Source organism: Saccostrea cucullata, unplaced genomic scaffold (genome assembly GCF_032062105.1).
Source record: "Saccostrea cucullata isolate Sc308-1 unplaced genomic scaffold, CSIRO_AGI_Scuc_v1 ctg393, whole genome shotgun sequence".
Lineage (NCBI taxonomy): Eukaryota > Metazoa > Mollusca > Bivalvia > Ostreida > Ostreidae > Saccostrea > Saccostrea cuccullata.
Genome location: NW_026929586.1, coordinates 124,246 through 141,063, shown reverse-complemented (window position 1 = coordinate 141,063; position 16,818 = coordinate 124,246). Strand labels below are relative to the sequence as shown.

At 32.3% G+C, this 16,818-nt stretch overlaps 1 protein-coding gene across 1 annotated transcript; it reads left to right on the top strand.

Annotated features, from left to right (window-relative positions):
• The first annotated feature begins 8,651 nt into the window (after positions 1-8,651).
• LOC134281322 (uncharacterized) lies at positions 8,652-11,419 on the top strand. Its single transcript, XM_062763806.1, has 2 exons — positions 8,652-10,512; positions 11,085-11,419. The coding sequence occupies exons 1-2, from the start codon at positions 8,652-8,654 to the stop codon at positions 11,417-11,419; spliced, it is 2,196 nt and encodes a 731-aa protein (XP_062619790.1).
• The last annotated feature ends 5,399 nt before the right edge of the window (positions 11,420-16,818 follow it).

The following is a 16,818-nucleotide window of genomic DNA, read 5'->3' as shown; positions in this document are numbered from 1 at the left end:
CATTTCAATAAATCAGTGATTGTTATAGTGTTGTAAAATATTGCTCTCATTCCCACTTCTCCGTGTCTCTTTTTTTATTTCTTCTCTTCAATTTATTAAACGACTAGTTTTTGAACATTTTCGACTTGTTTATCATTTTTCAAGGTTTTGTTTTAAAACTTGTGTTTTGACTCAGGCCACATGTTTAACATTTCTCGTCTCATTTGTTCGTATAGGACAAATCATTCTTATCAAACCCACTTTTATGAATCAAAGCAATATATACGTCTAATTCACACACTTTAGGATCTTTATACATTATTGTCGTAGTAAGTTTCAACTCGTCATAACATTAATATATTCACAGGACTAAACGTATGTGTATTAGCTAATCATAAGTAAAAAATCATCCGGGTTTGCTTCCCTATAAATACACATAGTCATTATCAGCATCCGGATTTACTTTATACTTCCGCCTTTAAAGTCCACCTCTCCACCTCAGATCAGTTTGCACCTCAAATTAGCATAAAAACGATCACTCTATACTACTCATAGTTAGGTTTTCCCGTACTCCAGAAATGTAAACATGACACGTTTTTTTCTCATGCTCATGTCTTGTTTAGCTATGCCCTGAGAAATATTGAGTTCAGCTTCACCAATCGAAATTTTTACAGTTAATCAATAAATGACGAACTTGCATTTCACCGTAAATTTCCAAATATTGAATAATAGGATTTTTTGCAAATTAAGTTTTTTGTTGTTTCAGTTGTCTTAAGAAGTACGTAATTTTCCGTCTTTAGATGCGGTGTGACAAAAGAATCTTGCTTTTTTGAATTCTTAACCATATTCATACTCTGAAATATTTTAAAAGACACATGTTCGCTGACATATTTTTTATCTATGCTGAAAAAATTCAATTTTCGTCCGAGTAATGGGCCCAGAAACACGGAGAATCAAAACTTCACTTTGACACTGTGGGGCAAAGTATTTGTTACTCAATATCTCAAAAATAAGTCTAGAAACATATTGGTATATCTGCTTTAAGGTATGTGGGACATACTAAATTAGAGATCTACAAAATATGAAAAAATTGAACGACAGGTATTTTTTCAGCTAAAGGTCCTTCTTCCCCTTAATACGATCAGCCCTGACTATTAAATTGAGGTGTTTAGAACATTTTTTTCGCGAAGAAAGTTGGTTTACAGTATTAATAAAGAAACACCCATTTGTCGTAATAGTCAGAGTATTACCTACCTTGTAGAACAAATATAAGAGCAAAGGATAGAGTTATCCTGGACATCTGAAAAATAAAATATAATGTATTATTAAATCACAATAATAGTATTCAAAATTTGTGTACTTCAGATCATTGATATACATGTACATGTATAATGATATAAATTAAATGAATAATGAAGGAAAAGAGTTTTTTAATTGTATCGATCTTTTATATCATCATGTAAAAAACAGTTTCGTAAAACGCTATTAGTTTGCAGCAAAGAATCATAAAGTTTATCACACACTGTATTCAGATAACTTTTTTAAAATTATTTTTTATTACATTTTTCATTATCACAAGAAAAAGTACCCCTATTCTGGAAACGGTTCCTCGGCCTTACTAGAAAATCATTGATTTTCAACAATAATTATGATTAAAAAAAAAAACACCTGCCGCTAAGAAAGAATAACATTGTATGATGAGACAACTTGCGAATACAGCGAAATCTAAAGAAAACTGTAACTTACATTCTAAATTCATTTCTGACGTGGATATCCGATGTAGATTACAGTACTTTTGTGAATACTTCTTTCAATATGTTTAATTTAAATTAGAATCTAATACATTCTTGACAAAGGAATAAAAAAAAGCGTTTTTACTGCAAGATCTGAGGTCAAATATCATACTTCAGAAATATGATTTTTATGATGTGATAAATCCAACGCTAATTAAAAAGACAAATGGTTTGTTATTGAGTTTGTGTGGTGAGTGGTAAGGTAATAAAATATCATTATGTTTATTGTATTTAATTTTTTCCTTAACTTACCTTGTCTAGCAACTTCCTGGCTCTGAAATAATTTCCAGAATGCAGGCCTCGAAGTCTCGAAAATAATCAATTTAAATTATTGAAAAACAATTTAAGAATGCAAAAGAGAGACATGACAGTATGACTTCTTAAAGAAAAATGTTAACGTAATCATGACATAAATGGTATTATTATATAGTCTATTTATAGTTCCTATATAATCCATACAAAGGCAAACAGTTCATAACACTACATATTCACTGGATTTTAGGTCGTCTTCTTCGGAGAGTCAGTGCGCGTTTTTTGCCGCTGAGTTTAAATAAGTAGCATATAAGTGGATATAACTTTCTTTGTTAACTTGCGCATTCTGTACATGATGTTTTATGGGTTATTACGCTTAATCAGTGATTTATCTGTACATCATATGATAGCTCATGTTACGTTTTATTTTATGCATTTGGTCTTTAAACCTTAGAAAATTTTGGGTGAACACGTAGTACCTGAGAAAATCGATTTGTGGCATTGACAAATTAAAACGTGCAATGGAAAAATATAAGCAAAAAAAATATTCTGTGCAATAATAAATTTATTTACGTTTAAGTATCGTTCCTTTCAAATTTAACATTCATTTAAAAAAACCATGAACGTAACTTTTGAATTCCACAATTTCTTCTAAAAGGTCCTTATAAAAATGACTAATAGAGATGTTGAACAATTCTAACATATCACGGTATCTGAACACCCTATATATGTTTTTTTTTTATTTTTTCTCGATACACTGGATGTCTTCTAGAAGAAAGTGCTTTATGATTGCTAAAATAATGTGATTGGATCTGCTTTCATCAAGAAAACTCCAATCTGTTCACTGTGCGGTAAATTACATACAGAATTATACATTTTTTGATACTCCAAACATGTGAATGTTTATTGCTTTAATTGGTTCTAATGAAAACAATTGACCTATATTCGAAATATATTCAAAAGAATATTTTGAATATTTTTGGTTTTACTAAATATCCTTTTAAAGTTTTTCAGTCTTTTTTCTCGTGGTCAATCATCGGAAAACCAGTTAATTTACCTTTCAACCTTTTTTACTATGTTGTAACCTGTGATTGATACATGTTGTTGTGTCGTTCCCAGCTCCTTTCCTGTATGACCAGTAGTCAAACCTCACTCCACACAACACTGAGTAATATTTAGGTGTGCCGCAATTTTGCTCAACGTCGCCCTTTTGTGCAGTATCTAACTAATATGTAGTACTGTAAAAGCACAAATATTTGTGGGGGATTAAATTTCGTTTATTTCATTGTTAACAATTATCAACGAAATTAAATCCCACACGAAATTTTATGTGACTATATATTGAATAGGGTTAATTTCAAAACAACGAAATTAATCCCCACGAAAGTATTCTAGATGACAAAACAACGAAATTTTATCCCCACGAAAATTTGTGCTTCTACAGTATCTGTGCGTAAAGGCCATATTTCTGCTGTTAATGTTATTCCAAATTATTACGTTTTTAAGGATTAAACTTTCGTCTAATTCTGTTTCCTTATAGCCTGGTTATCAAAAAAAACATTGCTGCCAATGCTATATTTTGAAAGTCAAGAATTTGTCTCCTGCCGACCACCTAGATTTGGAACCCTTTAAATGATATCTACAAAAGCAAATGTCAACGAAACCTTGTTTATTAACCGGAAATGACAAAATTAAAATTTCTCAAAAGTTTGCAAAGAAATATTCTATTCAGGTAGTTTATAAAATATTCAAAAAAAAATTTACTGGGACAACCCCGAGGCTCGCAAAAACAGACATCTGTTTAAAACACATTGAAGTGACATCTATAATAATGATGAAAATTCAATTTGTAAATTAATATTCACATACCATAAGCTACTTATAAATTTTAAATGTTTTACTCGCATAATTTTTTGCATTCACGGAAGAGTGGTAAAATGTCAGATACAAACAAAAAACCAAAGATAGCTGTAAAAACAACGATACCGACACTCCCAATGGACTTTGAAGAGAGTCGATAATCTGACGCGCATGTGAGTTTTCGAACATGTGAAGAAATTTGTGTTACATTTACACTTAATTCTTTCTTTCTTAGACTAATTAGATCCTCTAATGTTATGTTAGAATTTTTTACAGTTACAAACACATTTAACTGTCCCATTTGTTATTTGTTTCATAACAGTTGATTGATCGGTAACAATTATGTATTCCGTTGATGTTAAGGTTTCAAAACTACTTGAAGTGTCAATCTCATGACTTGTAGTCTGTTGATTTGTTGTCTTCTTTTCTGTGGTAACGGAAGCAGCTGTGGTTTCCGTAGTTCTCGTGGTTTCCATAGTTACTGTAGTTGTGGTTTCCATAGTACTTGTGGTTTCCAAAATAGATGTGGTTTCAAGGTCATTTGTAGTCATCTCCTCTTCAGTTGTAACCAATTTCATTGTTGTTTTATGTGCCAGTGTTGTATCACCTGGACACAACACGGGCCCGGTTGTTGGTTTCTTATCAGCAAAATAGCAGGTGCTGCAAGAGCTGTCGAAAATGTAAGTGTTGCAGGTACTGAGAAAGCATCCCCGATTAGAAGTATCAATAGCATATCCTTGACAAGATGGATCGTGGGTACACAAGGATTCACAATCAAAAACACTGTACTGTGTTTGGTAAGGAGAAGTTGCTCGCTTATAATTGCCGACATAATTGAAGCCAGACTGTACTAGAACCAGGGATAAAAAACAAAGCAATTGCAAATCCTTATACCTTACAATGTATTTTAGATCACGTTTAGATTTACTTCATTTAAACCTCTCTAATTATACTGCTATGGGAAACGGATTTTTGGGTCAGAATAGGCAGGGTGTCTAACTGAACAAAGTAAAAATGCAGGGGAAGTAATAATTATGCTTATGGCACATTTTTATCTGATACTAGAACGTATTTGAAAATCTCATTTGTTAGGTATAAAGCTTTCTATTGTCATATTGCCTATCTGAAGTCCTACTGAATATGCCTCTAAAAATTGAGCTATCGTAAAAAGATAAATAAAACAAAAACTAATGTAAAAAAATCAAATCATAAATGGAACAGTAAAGTATGATTTTTTTTTTACATCAATATTTAAAAAAAAAAAATGGGAGTATCATTAATGTTAATAAAGGAGCAAACAATCAGTTTTCAAAGTACGAAATAAACCTTCAAAATTTTTAAGAATTCAGGATGGTTGCTGCAGATATTCAAAAGTGGCAATATTTGACTCAAATTATGTTCAACTTTGAAAATTTTTACTTTTATCTGGAAAAAAGTCTGTAGGATTTCTAAAATTGTTCTTTTCATCTTTTTATGTAGATTAATTCTTATGGTTATAAAAACTTGTGAAGTATATTAATTATCTAACTTACCTTGCAGGAAAAGAAACGTCATCAAAATCAATGAGTAAACGGACATCTGAAACAAAATTAATATTCTGTAAACAGTAGAGTGCAATAACCTTGAACAATTAAGAAAAGCAAACACTCGAATTAAGTTTACAGAGAATGGAAGAAACAAGTTTCTTGTGAAAACTAAATCAATATCTTAGTTTTGCTTTCTCACATGTCAAACCTAATTTCTGGACATGTTTTATTTAACTGTAAGTAAACAAGACAGATATAGATGTAGAATCACCTTACTGTAACCACGCACCAGATACCTTTCTGAACATTATAAACGTGGAATTATTCTTATAAGGCCTGATGAAGTAGATCTATAGGAATACAGCTACTTAAGCTGATGAATTTGAATAGCAGGTTTATACGTTAAACTGGTTTAGGGTAGAAAAAAAATGTAAATTTTTCATTAAAAAAAGAAAAAAAAATTATTCTTACAGTTAATGAATATGCACTGATTCAAAAAATACGTAGGCAATGTTCATCATCGTCATATTATTATTACAAGATTATAGATCAGCATATTTTCGTAAATAAAAAAATTATTTTGTCGAATTTGTCCATTTTATTAAATAGAACTCAAGTTTACCGATTTTAAAAGCAACATGTTTTGTTACCACGGAGCACGGTTAACCAACATTGTAACGTCAAAAACAACATCGAGAAAGTTTCTCAAAATTACTCTGCTTTTTAATTTTATACACGGTTTGTAGTGTTTTGTCCATTTATAAAAACATATCCGTAACACTTATTTTAGGTTTCTAATAATTGAACAAATATTTTGAACTAGATTGTCAGTGTTTTCAACTTCCTTACTGCGTAACTCTATCAGTTTCGCAACAGTGAAGCGCACATCACGTTTAATGATTTCCTACCTCTTTTGACAAGATATTTATCTATAACCTGTTTCTTTACAGGCCATCCATCGTCCGATTCAAACTCGCTACCACTCAAAAATTGTATTTTCCTTTTTATACAAATACACAGCTTATTTTTCATACATTTTATGGCTTATACAGAATTTTTTAAGTTTGTTAAAGACGTTTCCCGAATGCAAAGCAAAATTTTGTTGCTACTCGCTACTCCGTGACGCCCTCAGTCGTCATGGTTTTTTGCCTTTTTAATTCAAGGCTATATGTATTTAGAAACTGATATCTTTTAACGGAGTGATATATTACACTATCTGATAGCATTTTAAGGAATACAAAAAAACTTCATTAAAATATGTAAATTTTATTTCAATTTAGGTCCATTTATTAAAAGTATGGCTATATTCACTATAAAGTGAAAATTAGATATTTACTCAATGTTGACCCCATTCCTGCTATTCTAAATCTTTGATGATTTTTATTAAGGTATGTCACAAGTGAAATTTGTTAAATCAAGGATTTTTTGAGAAGTATATTTCGGATAAGTACTCATAAAGTATGACTCAAAATTGCAGAGAAAATAGGGGGTCAGTGTGCGTCTTACTGAGCTACGGTACAATTAAGTTGACCTTTGTGCACTTAAAATTTAACTCTTCGGTTTATTGCATTAACCTTTCTAATATTTTATCAGAGGTAATCATGGCAATAAATATAATCTTATTTTACGTAACATAGTTTGAATAATATTTATCATTGAACAAATATTGCAAATTAATGCGCGTTAATTATTGTGTGACCTTTTTGCACTAAAAAGTAACATATTTGGGGTATTAAAAATCTAAATAGGCAATAAAATTTTTCTTGTATCAAACTCTTTACGACTTTAGTGCTGATCAGTCACAAGTATCGAGTAGTTTAAAGTAATGGAAGAAAAAGTAGAGGTCAGTGATGTTGATTTTGAAATATTGGTCAAATCGTGTGATTTTCAGGCGAAAAACACTGCAAAATTTTTCTTGACTTTTTAAATATATCTTCATTTCTCGGCAAAGTTTGTTGAGAGAAGGTGTAAAATTTGTTCTAAAAATATAAATTGAGACTAATACTAAATATTCCTAGCATATCATAACGGAAAATATTCTCCGAGTAAAAGTATGTGAGACTAAAGTTCCAAGATATTAAATTTAATGAATGTGCAGATTTGCAGAATTTTCTGCTAAATATCCTTCCACCACAAGAAATAGTCCGTCATAAATCTCGCTTCTTAGTGGATTTTTGAGCAGATTTTCCATTGAATGTTGAAAAGTATACATTGTTCAGTTTAAATATGTTATGAAAATTGACTTATAATAAATAATTTTGAAGTAAGAGGCTCTGCCTGAACTTTTCTAAAAAAAAACTGACGATTGACATACCTTAATATTAAGATATATTCCAATTTTTTACTCAAATTATTTATATTTGTTGTTAAAAATTTGTGTACAAATTTGGATAATATTATAATATGACGTTAAATAAAAAACTTAATTAGAACAAACAGATCACCAACACTTCGTAAGAATGCACATGTAAATTTATTTGGTTGACCGGTTTCGACCAGAGACGGTCGTCATCAGAACAATTATACAATAATATTCTTTGCTGAAGTCAAAAATGCGGATGACGTTACTATAAACAATTAGAAATGCGGAAGAATTATACAGTATGCGGATGACGTTGCTATGAAAATGCGGAAGATTTGTCCAGTATGCGGATTAGATTTACATTATTATATAACTTCTTTAACACTTTGACATTGTCAAATATAAACTTAAGTATGATTTACAATATAATGCATGGAATATTTTTTAAGGTAATTAATTAAATAGTCCATAAATTCCCCACTCCATCAAAAGCAGCCACCCCAGATAATCCCGACGGATCAACCGAGGTCCAAAAAATATCTGAAGAAAACGTAGCCATTTTTAGAACCCTCAGAAAACTATACATCAAACTCCACAGAACAAAAAACCACGCCACATATTTAAAGAAATGCCAAGAACAGGATTTGATACCCAAGACTTTAAGAGTGAAAATTATTCCGCAAATCCCGGATAGCAACGCCACATTCCTCCTAAACTGGGAGGAAGCACACTTGAACTTTAGTCGCAGCCTCATCCGCCTACTACATGATTATTGGAATATCAGAGTCGATACTATCAATACACAGATCCTTGAGCTTAAATCCAATCTCAAAAATACAGACAACGTCACTGAAATGGAACACATCAACAAATTATTAGCCGCAATTCCTACCTCAATGAACTACAACAGAACACAAAAGGAAACCAAAAAAGTCCCCGATGCCAAGAAAAAAGCCCAATAGAAAATTCATCCCTAGGCAACAATACAGAAAATTAAATAAACATTACAACCATAATAAAACAGCAGTCGTTAACCTTTCTAATTATCAACTAAGTCAACAAGAAATATCAGTTCTATCCAAAGGCCTATCTTTCTGCCCAACTCCAAAACCTCCAGACCAATCAACTATCTTAAGAGACATTTTTATTTTCAACCGCCGCCTCAGACTAAATGTACACTTTAAAGATCAAACTGATAACATCAATCCAAATCCATTTCATATTCCATCAGGATGGACCCCTCCGAGTGGCAAAAACATTTTCTTAGACTCATTCATCAACATACTAACCCACCAATGCACTCAAACGAATGAAAAACGGATCCCCTACCGCAACCTCACTAATGAAGAATTTCAAGCTTTATCCAACCTCAAAAATAATCAAAACATCATCATAAAACCCGCAGACAAAGGTGGAGCAATAGTCATTTTAAACCGTGAAGATTATATCTCAGAAGCTCATAGACAACTAAACAACCAAGAAAACTACACATTGTTGGAAACGGATATCACTCCAAAAATTATTAAAACCATCAATGAGTTCGTACAAAGAGTCAAACATTTGATACCACCAGAAATACTCAGATACAACAAACTTCAAATCAACCAGATACGTACACCAATCTTCTATATGCTTCCAAAAATACACAAAGCTGGCAATCCAGGCCGACCCATAGTATCCGCAGTTGGCGGACCAACCGAAAAATTATCAGCCACAGTCGATTTTTTCCCTAAACCACTCGCTCAAAATGTAAATTCATACATAAAAGACACAAATGATTTCCTACTAAAACTCCAGAATTTAAAAAAAGTTCCAAGAAACAGCATTTTAGTAACAGCAGATGTCTCTTCTCTCTACACGTCTATCCCACATCGCAATGGCATATTAGCATGCAAGAAAACACTGGACACAAGAGAAAATCCCACAATACCCACATGGATTATACTCCGATTCCTACACCTCATTTTAACTAAAACATGCTTCGAATTCAATGGTAACTACTATTTACAAACCCAGGGAACAAGTATGGGAACAAAATGCGCACCAAACTATGCAATTATATTTATGGACCACCTAGAAACTGAATTCCTCCGACAATCAGAAGTGAAACCGTTAATTTGGTGGAGATACATAGATGATATTTTCCTTATTTGGACGGAAAGTAGCGAGGATCTGCATGCCTTCATGTCCCATCTAAACGAATTCCATCGTACAATCAAATTCACCTATGAACATTCTACAGAAGAAATCAATTTCCTTGATACAACCGTGCGGATTAATAACCTAGGAGAACTATCTACCACCTTATACACGAAACCCACCGATGCCCACCTATATTTACACTATAATTCCAACCACCCGAAACACATGTTGAGGAGTATACCATTCAGCCAAGCATTAAGGATCAGACGAATATGCTCATCGGACAACGATTTTGAAGCACACGCAACAATAATGAAGGAACATTTTTTAGCCAGAAGCTATCCATCATCGATGCTTGAACAAGCTATAGAGAAAGCCAGGAAGCACAACCGTAACAATCTGCTCACTGAGAATAAAAATAAAACACACGAAAAACGAGTAATTCCACTAGTTACAACATTCAACAGACTTAATCCAGAATTCAGATCAATTATCAATAAATACAAAACGATCTTAGAACAATCCCCAGATACAAAAGAATTGATGGAGAGAATAATCATAGCATATAAAAGACCTCCAAATTTAAGAAGTATCCTAGTCCATTCAAAGTTAAACTCCAGTCCTGAAAACATCGGAAGCCACCCATGTTATGAGAATTGTAAAATTTGCCCTTTCGTCAGTAATACTAATAGCATCCTCATTTCTTCCACTGGCAAAACTTATTACATAAAACAAAATCTTGATTGCAACAGTACTTCAGTCATTTATGCAATCACATGTAAAAAATGTTTTATTCAATACATTGGCCAAACAGGAAACTCCCTAAGAGAAAGGATGTATGGACATTTCGCCGATATGAAAGTCGCCAATCAACATAAACCTGTGTCTCGTCACTTTACGTCACAAACTAATACGTCACAATCAGACACGTCACAATCACACACTCCACATGATGTTTCCATCACGCCGCTCGTGAAAATCAAAAACAATATAAACCAACGCCTAAGAACGGAGGAAGCCTTTATACATATATTCAAAACTCTACATCCACAAGGATTGAATCTAAAATATGGTTAAGGTTAAATATACCAAGAGAAAACAGATGGATAATATAGAGAAATCGGAAACAAACAAAGCGGACTTCCAGTGTACTACATGCAACCGTAAATTCAAACAAGCCAGCAATCTAAAGAGGTATAATGAACTTCAACATAATCCAATTGTAACTAGATACTACTGTGATATTTGTAAAAAAATCTTACTGTCGTAAAGATGTTGTTCAACGCCATATCGCTAAAGAGCACCCAGATACGGAATTTAAAGAAAGTTTAATATTCACCTGCACCAATCTGAGAGAAATAGCCGAAAAACCTAAAGAATGGAAACGTCCGTTTGAAAGCCGACCAAGATCTACAAAAACTCCAATCTTCAGAATTTTACCAGCCAACAAATCATACGAACCCACGCAATCAACATCCACAGAAACCGTATGTCAAGATGAACTTCCACCAGGATTACAGAACAGATCGATCACAGTTCACGGAATTTATGGACTATTTAATTAATTAACTTAAAAAATATTCCATGCATTATATTGTAGATGATACATAAGTTTTTATTTGATAATGTCAAAGTGTCAAAGAATTTATATAATAATGTAAATCTAATCCGCATACTGGACAAATCTTCCGCATTTTCATAGCAACGTCATCTGCATACTGTATAACTCTTCCGCATTTCTAATTGTTTATAGTAACGTCATCCGCAATTTTGACTTCAGCAAAGAATATTTTTGTATAATTGTTCTGATGACGACCGTCTCTGGTCGAAACCGGTCAACCAAATAAATTTACATGTGCATTCTTACGAAGTGTTGGTGATCTGTTTGTTCTAATTAAGTTTACTACTTTTGATCCAGACACTATTGAATACCACGTGGTATCCACTCGTAAGAATCTTCCGCAATTTTAACCTCAAGGTGTTGGTCTCCAGCTTTAATTTTGTTAAATAAAAAAGTAAGGACAAAAGTTTACAAACTTTTGGAATGACCCGCGTATTTACGTATTTATCATATATATTTTCTTCATTTTCAATTCTCTTTATATTCTAGCTTTTCGGTGTCTAAAATAATCTCTGTCGGTTAAATGAAATTCTTCTATATTTGTTTTATTAAAAATTCTTCAATTAAAAGATTTTTTACAGTTCTTCACCGATTTGTTAAATTTAAATTTAATATTTGTATAAATTTAGAATAAATAGCTGAATCTGATGAATATATTCCTGCAATAACTTGATAATTTCATCATGGGTTTTCTTTAAATACGTATTTTCTCCCACCTTTTGTGTTTACGGGGGTCATTTTGAATAACCTGCTCACAGATTTTTCTCATAAATTGAAGATTTCATGAGATTTTATTAAAAAAATCAATTTTAGAATTTAAATTTTTTTTTATCTAAAAGAAATAGTTTTCAGCTTACCTTCACTGTTCTATTATTTTGTCCAGCTGCACTAAAGAGTTTAAATTAAAGCTACACCGAGTAATTAAAGAGTTTAAATTTAAGATGGTCTTGAATAAAATCAATTAAATTGGTGAAAAGGGCAATAAAAACAGGGAAAGAACTGACTATTTAAAGAGATCATATAGAGACTGGGTCTTAGTTTTGAGTTGATAATTTGAAACATAAATGCTATTTCTATACTCTCTTAAAGGATAAAGTATTAATAGGAGAAACATTCAGAAAATCATCTTTTGTAAAAATAAATGAAAAAATGATAAATAAATAATTTATTATTAATTGATTATTTAAATAATGCTTAGTATACAAACAACCTAAAAAAAATGTTTAACCAAATCCGTGGAAAACCCAGAAATGAATATCAGAAATATATGTAAGCTTTTTGAAGAAAAATCTATTTAAATCAAGCGCGGATAAATTACTGGCCTCTCTGAGTATCCTAATCAGTCTTAAAGACCTCTGATAATTGTAGGATTCTGTGTTCTATATTCATTACATTCTTTTAATGGATATTGACTTTGATAATGGTTTTCTCAGAGGCCCATGGGCTACAATCCTTACCTGATTTCTTATGGTCTTTTCTTCTCTCTTCTCCTTTTCTTTGAATTCTTATGTATAACAATTGACACATCTTAGAAAATCAGGACATATCAGAACAAAAAAAGTTGCTTTCTTCGGAAATGTTCAATGTGTTGTGTGTCGCAACGCTTTTTTGCATCCCTGGGCGATTTTACAAAAATCGTTTGATCAAAAACTCTCCATGTTATACAACTGATAATGAATATTGATATAAATACTTTTTAAAAATTCAGGAATATTCCTTCAAGCTTAGTTGATAGAGCTCTCGTTCAGGTTTAAAAAGTTATTAGTTTGAACCCCGGCTTCAACAGATCCCGGTCTATTTAAGTCATTCCATTTCTTGCTATGCATGGCCATACTTTTTAAACACCCATATTAGAAAATAACACAAACAAATTTAATAGTTCTTCTATTTACTTTACTGGTCATCATATGTGAAATTTCTCTGAATATTCTTTATCAAAATGACAAAAAAGCATATCTGCAGCATATAAAATCTGTGTTGGGCAAAGGATATATTTCTTTTATTACAAAAATGAATGACTTAGTGAAATATCTTTTTTTAATGACATAATTTTAGAAGGTCTGTGTTTGTTCTGCTCATGATATTAATAATTGTTTGAAAGGCCTTTTGAGATTGTTCGTTATTTCCTTATATTTACATTTTCAAAGTTTTTGTCGGATTTAAAATTACAAATTGTAAATGTACTTTATTTCTACATTAATGTACTGGTTCATCGAAACGCGCGGTTTAAAAAATCACGTGCGGGGCGGAAAAATTAGAGACAGAAGCGGGGCTTAGTGAACGTTGTTTTGCGAATTAAGACTATGTAAATATAAGCAATAACTGTCAGTTTTATTTGTTTCATGACGATAATCAATCGTATCGCTTGCGTGATCATTTTATGCATATAATTACGCAAGTGACTTGATTGATCACATCATGAAATCAAAAAAATTTGACAGGTATTCCTTGAATACTTTGTACATGTTTTTCTTGCATACATGTATAGAATACTCGTTTTTTTTCTTTGGCTCCTTTTTGCGAAAAGTGTTGTGACTTTTTCAAAGATAAGTGGACGGTTAAAAGAAAAAAAGATGTCCCGATTGTGTAAAAAAAAAGAATACGTCTCCATTATATATTTAACATTTCATCCGTAGATTAAAAAAAGTCACAATTTATTTGCATATTTCCATAAATTATACATTTAATTTTAAAGTAGTAAAATATCTACACTACTTTTTTAAATACTTGTTCATGAGGTTTTCCTATTGTGCATTTAATGACTGAACACTTTCAACTTAAAGGTGTCTTATTTTCAAATTAATCAATGTTTAGATTTTTATCTAAATGCAGAAATCATACAAAAAATAACGAGATTTTATCTATGGTTCAATCTATAATCACGATTTAAAGATTTTAAAAAAAAATATTGAATAAAATTTTCTGTGGCATCCTTCTTGAAATATATGTTCATTTTTGTACAACAAACCCATCGAGTTTTAATATCTTTTAACACATAATCTCTCCCTAAGGATGTTTAGTGTAAAATCAAACGATGCTTGGTTTCTCCTTTAAAGTTTTTAAAAGTGGTTTCAGTAAAAGTTTTGCAAAAACATGATAAAGGAAAAGGATCCCCGAACAGATATCTGCAAATGATATTAATCCTACCACTAATACCAAAACACCAGCACCAACTGAACCAATTGTTGTAGAGGCAAGCCGAAAGTCAGGAGCGCTAGTACGTTTTCGAGTCGTTGAGGAAAGATCTTTCTTTTCCACTGTTAACTTTTTTTTCCTTTCCTCCATCGCTTCCTCCAACGTGGTTTTGGTATCTTTGCAAACACATATGCATTTAACAGTTCCGTTTGTAATTTCTACTGGTTGACCTTGTGATTTCTGTGTTGTGGATAATTCTTCGGTTGATATACCAGAAGGAAAACTGGTTGTATGGGTATCAGTATGCATACTTGAAGGATAATTGGTCTTTTGATCTGTTGTGTATGTCCTAGTAGAGACCGTCGATATATCGATATTCTCTGTTTGTAGTGATTGAGTGGGCGTCTCATTTGTACTCAAAGAAGATTCATGTTTTGAAGAGAGGAAAGTTTTTGTGGAAGTAAATGGTAAAAATGACACATGCGGAATCAATGTTGAAGAATCACTTTTTGAAGTAGAATCCGTTGCTTCCATCGATGTTGTATCACTCTGACCTATACTGGTGTCGGGTGAAACTGTCGTTATTGTATCTGCTACTAAGGACTTAGACGAGGTAACAGTCTGTGAGTTGTTTTCAGCTGTGGGGGATTGCGTTGTGGTGATGTTTTCTGTTAATGTCATAAATATGTCTGTTGCTTGAACATCCGAAATGGAACTCTCTGTGTTTGACGTTGATACTGTTGATGCAATAAGGGAAGTCAAATCAGGATTAGTTGAATACAATGGCTCTGATGAAGATATTTGAACATCAGTTGATTCTGATGAAGTCGATTCTGAGAATGAAAACTCATTAGTAGTTGTTGATGAAAAATCTGTATTCGTCGTCTGCAATGTGTTACTAATAGACGATGAGAGATTGTTGCCAGTATATTTTGTTGATAATACATCTGAGCTTGTTGGCGTTGATTCTGAATAAGAAATGCTCATTCCGTTTTCTTCTGTTGTATTGGACCCTGCAGGAAAATTTGTACTTGTACTTACTTCTGTTTGTTGAGAATTTAACGTTGTTAGCAAAAGAATGTTGGATGATGTTGTTACCAAATCATCATCAGAAGTAGACTTCCTTGATTGTGTAGAGGAAGAAACAGTGTGTGCTTCAGTATTTTCAGGAGAAACTTCGGTATTTGTTTCTGATGAATGTAAAACAGAAGAAGATGGATATCCTACAGAAGACGAGCTGTGTGTTGTTGTAGAGAATACTGTAGGTTTTTCTGATATGGTTTGCGGTGATTGAGTATCAGGAAATGGACTCGATAATGCAGTCGTACTTTGAATTGAATGCATTGTTGTACCAGTTTGTATTGAGAAAGAAGCAGTTTCTGTTGACAAAGTTTGGGTTTTTTCTTCTGTACTACTAATTGTCTCTTGTTGTAGATTTAACGAAGAGGTAAATGATGAAGTTAATGGTAATGATGAAGTTGATGACGATGATGATGTCGATGATTCCGATGACGATAATGATGTCGATGATTGCATTGACAATGATGAAGATGATGCCAAATGTGATGTATGGTTTTCTGTGCGTATGTCGCTTGTAATGGCATTTGTTGTTTCTATGGCTGTTATTGAAGATCCAAAAAAGGAAAACGTTCGTAATGAAATTGAATTCATGTCAGTAGATACACTTTGGGTTGTAGAATCCTTGTCTGTCAATATATATGGCGAAGTTGATTCAATCGTTAGATACTGCATTGTTGCTAAAAATATTAAAGTATTTTTTTTTAGGTTAATTATACATAATTTATAAAAAAGAAAATTATCGAACAAAGCAACAAACGTCATTGACGACAATTTGCCTTTTAATAATATGCAAGAATACATCGGAGATAATTCGACACATACTTATCTCGCGAGGCTGCTTCAAAGCAAAATTGCACAATGGACAGCTGACATTAAAGGAAGTGACGTTACTCAGACGACATATACTACTTCCGGTAGAGTTGTATTCGTAGCTCTGACAAGAATCCTCTCTGGAGCATAATAATTCACAATCAGTCCAGCTATAAACTTCAAGTGAGGAAGATATCGAGAAAACCCCAAATCCATGGTTCTGATAAGTGTAACAATGGAAAATATGCTGGTCTGTGTTTGTTTGCAGGGAAGAAGAATTTTCTGAAACTTTAATAAAAAAAATCATACTACAATATG

What these genes read in the sequence shown, in the direction of transcription:
- LOC134281322 (XM_062763806.1), top strand. Translation starts at nt 8,652, where the DNA reads ATGCCAAGAAAAAAGCCCAATAGAAAATTCATCCCTAGGCAACAATAC. An exon ending in CCACCCATGTTATGAGAATT is followed by an intron (nt 10,513 to 11,084) that starts GTAAAATTTGCC and finishes AATTGTAACTAG; the next exon opens with ATACTACTGTGATATTTGTA.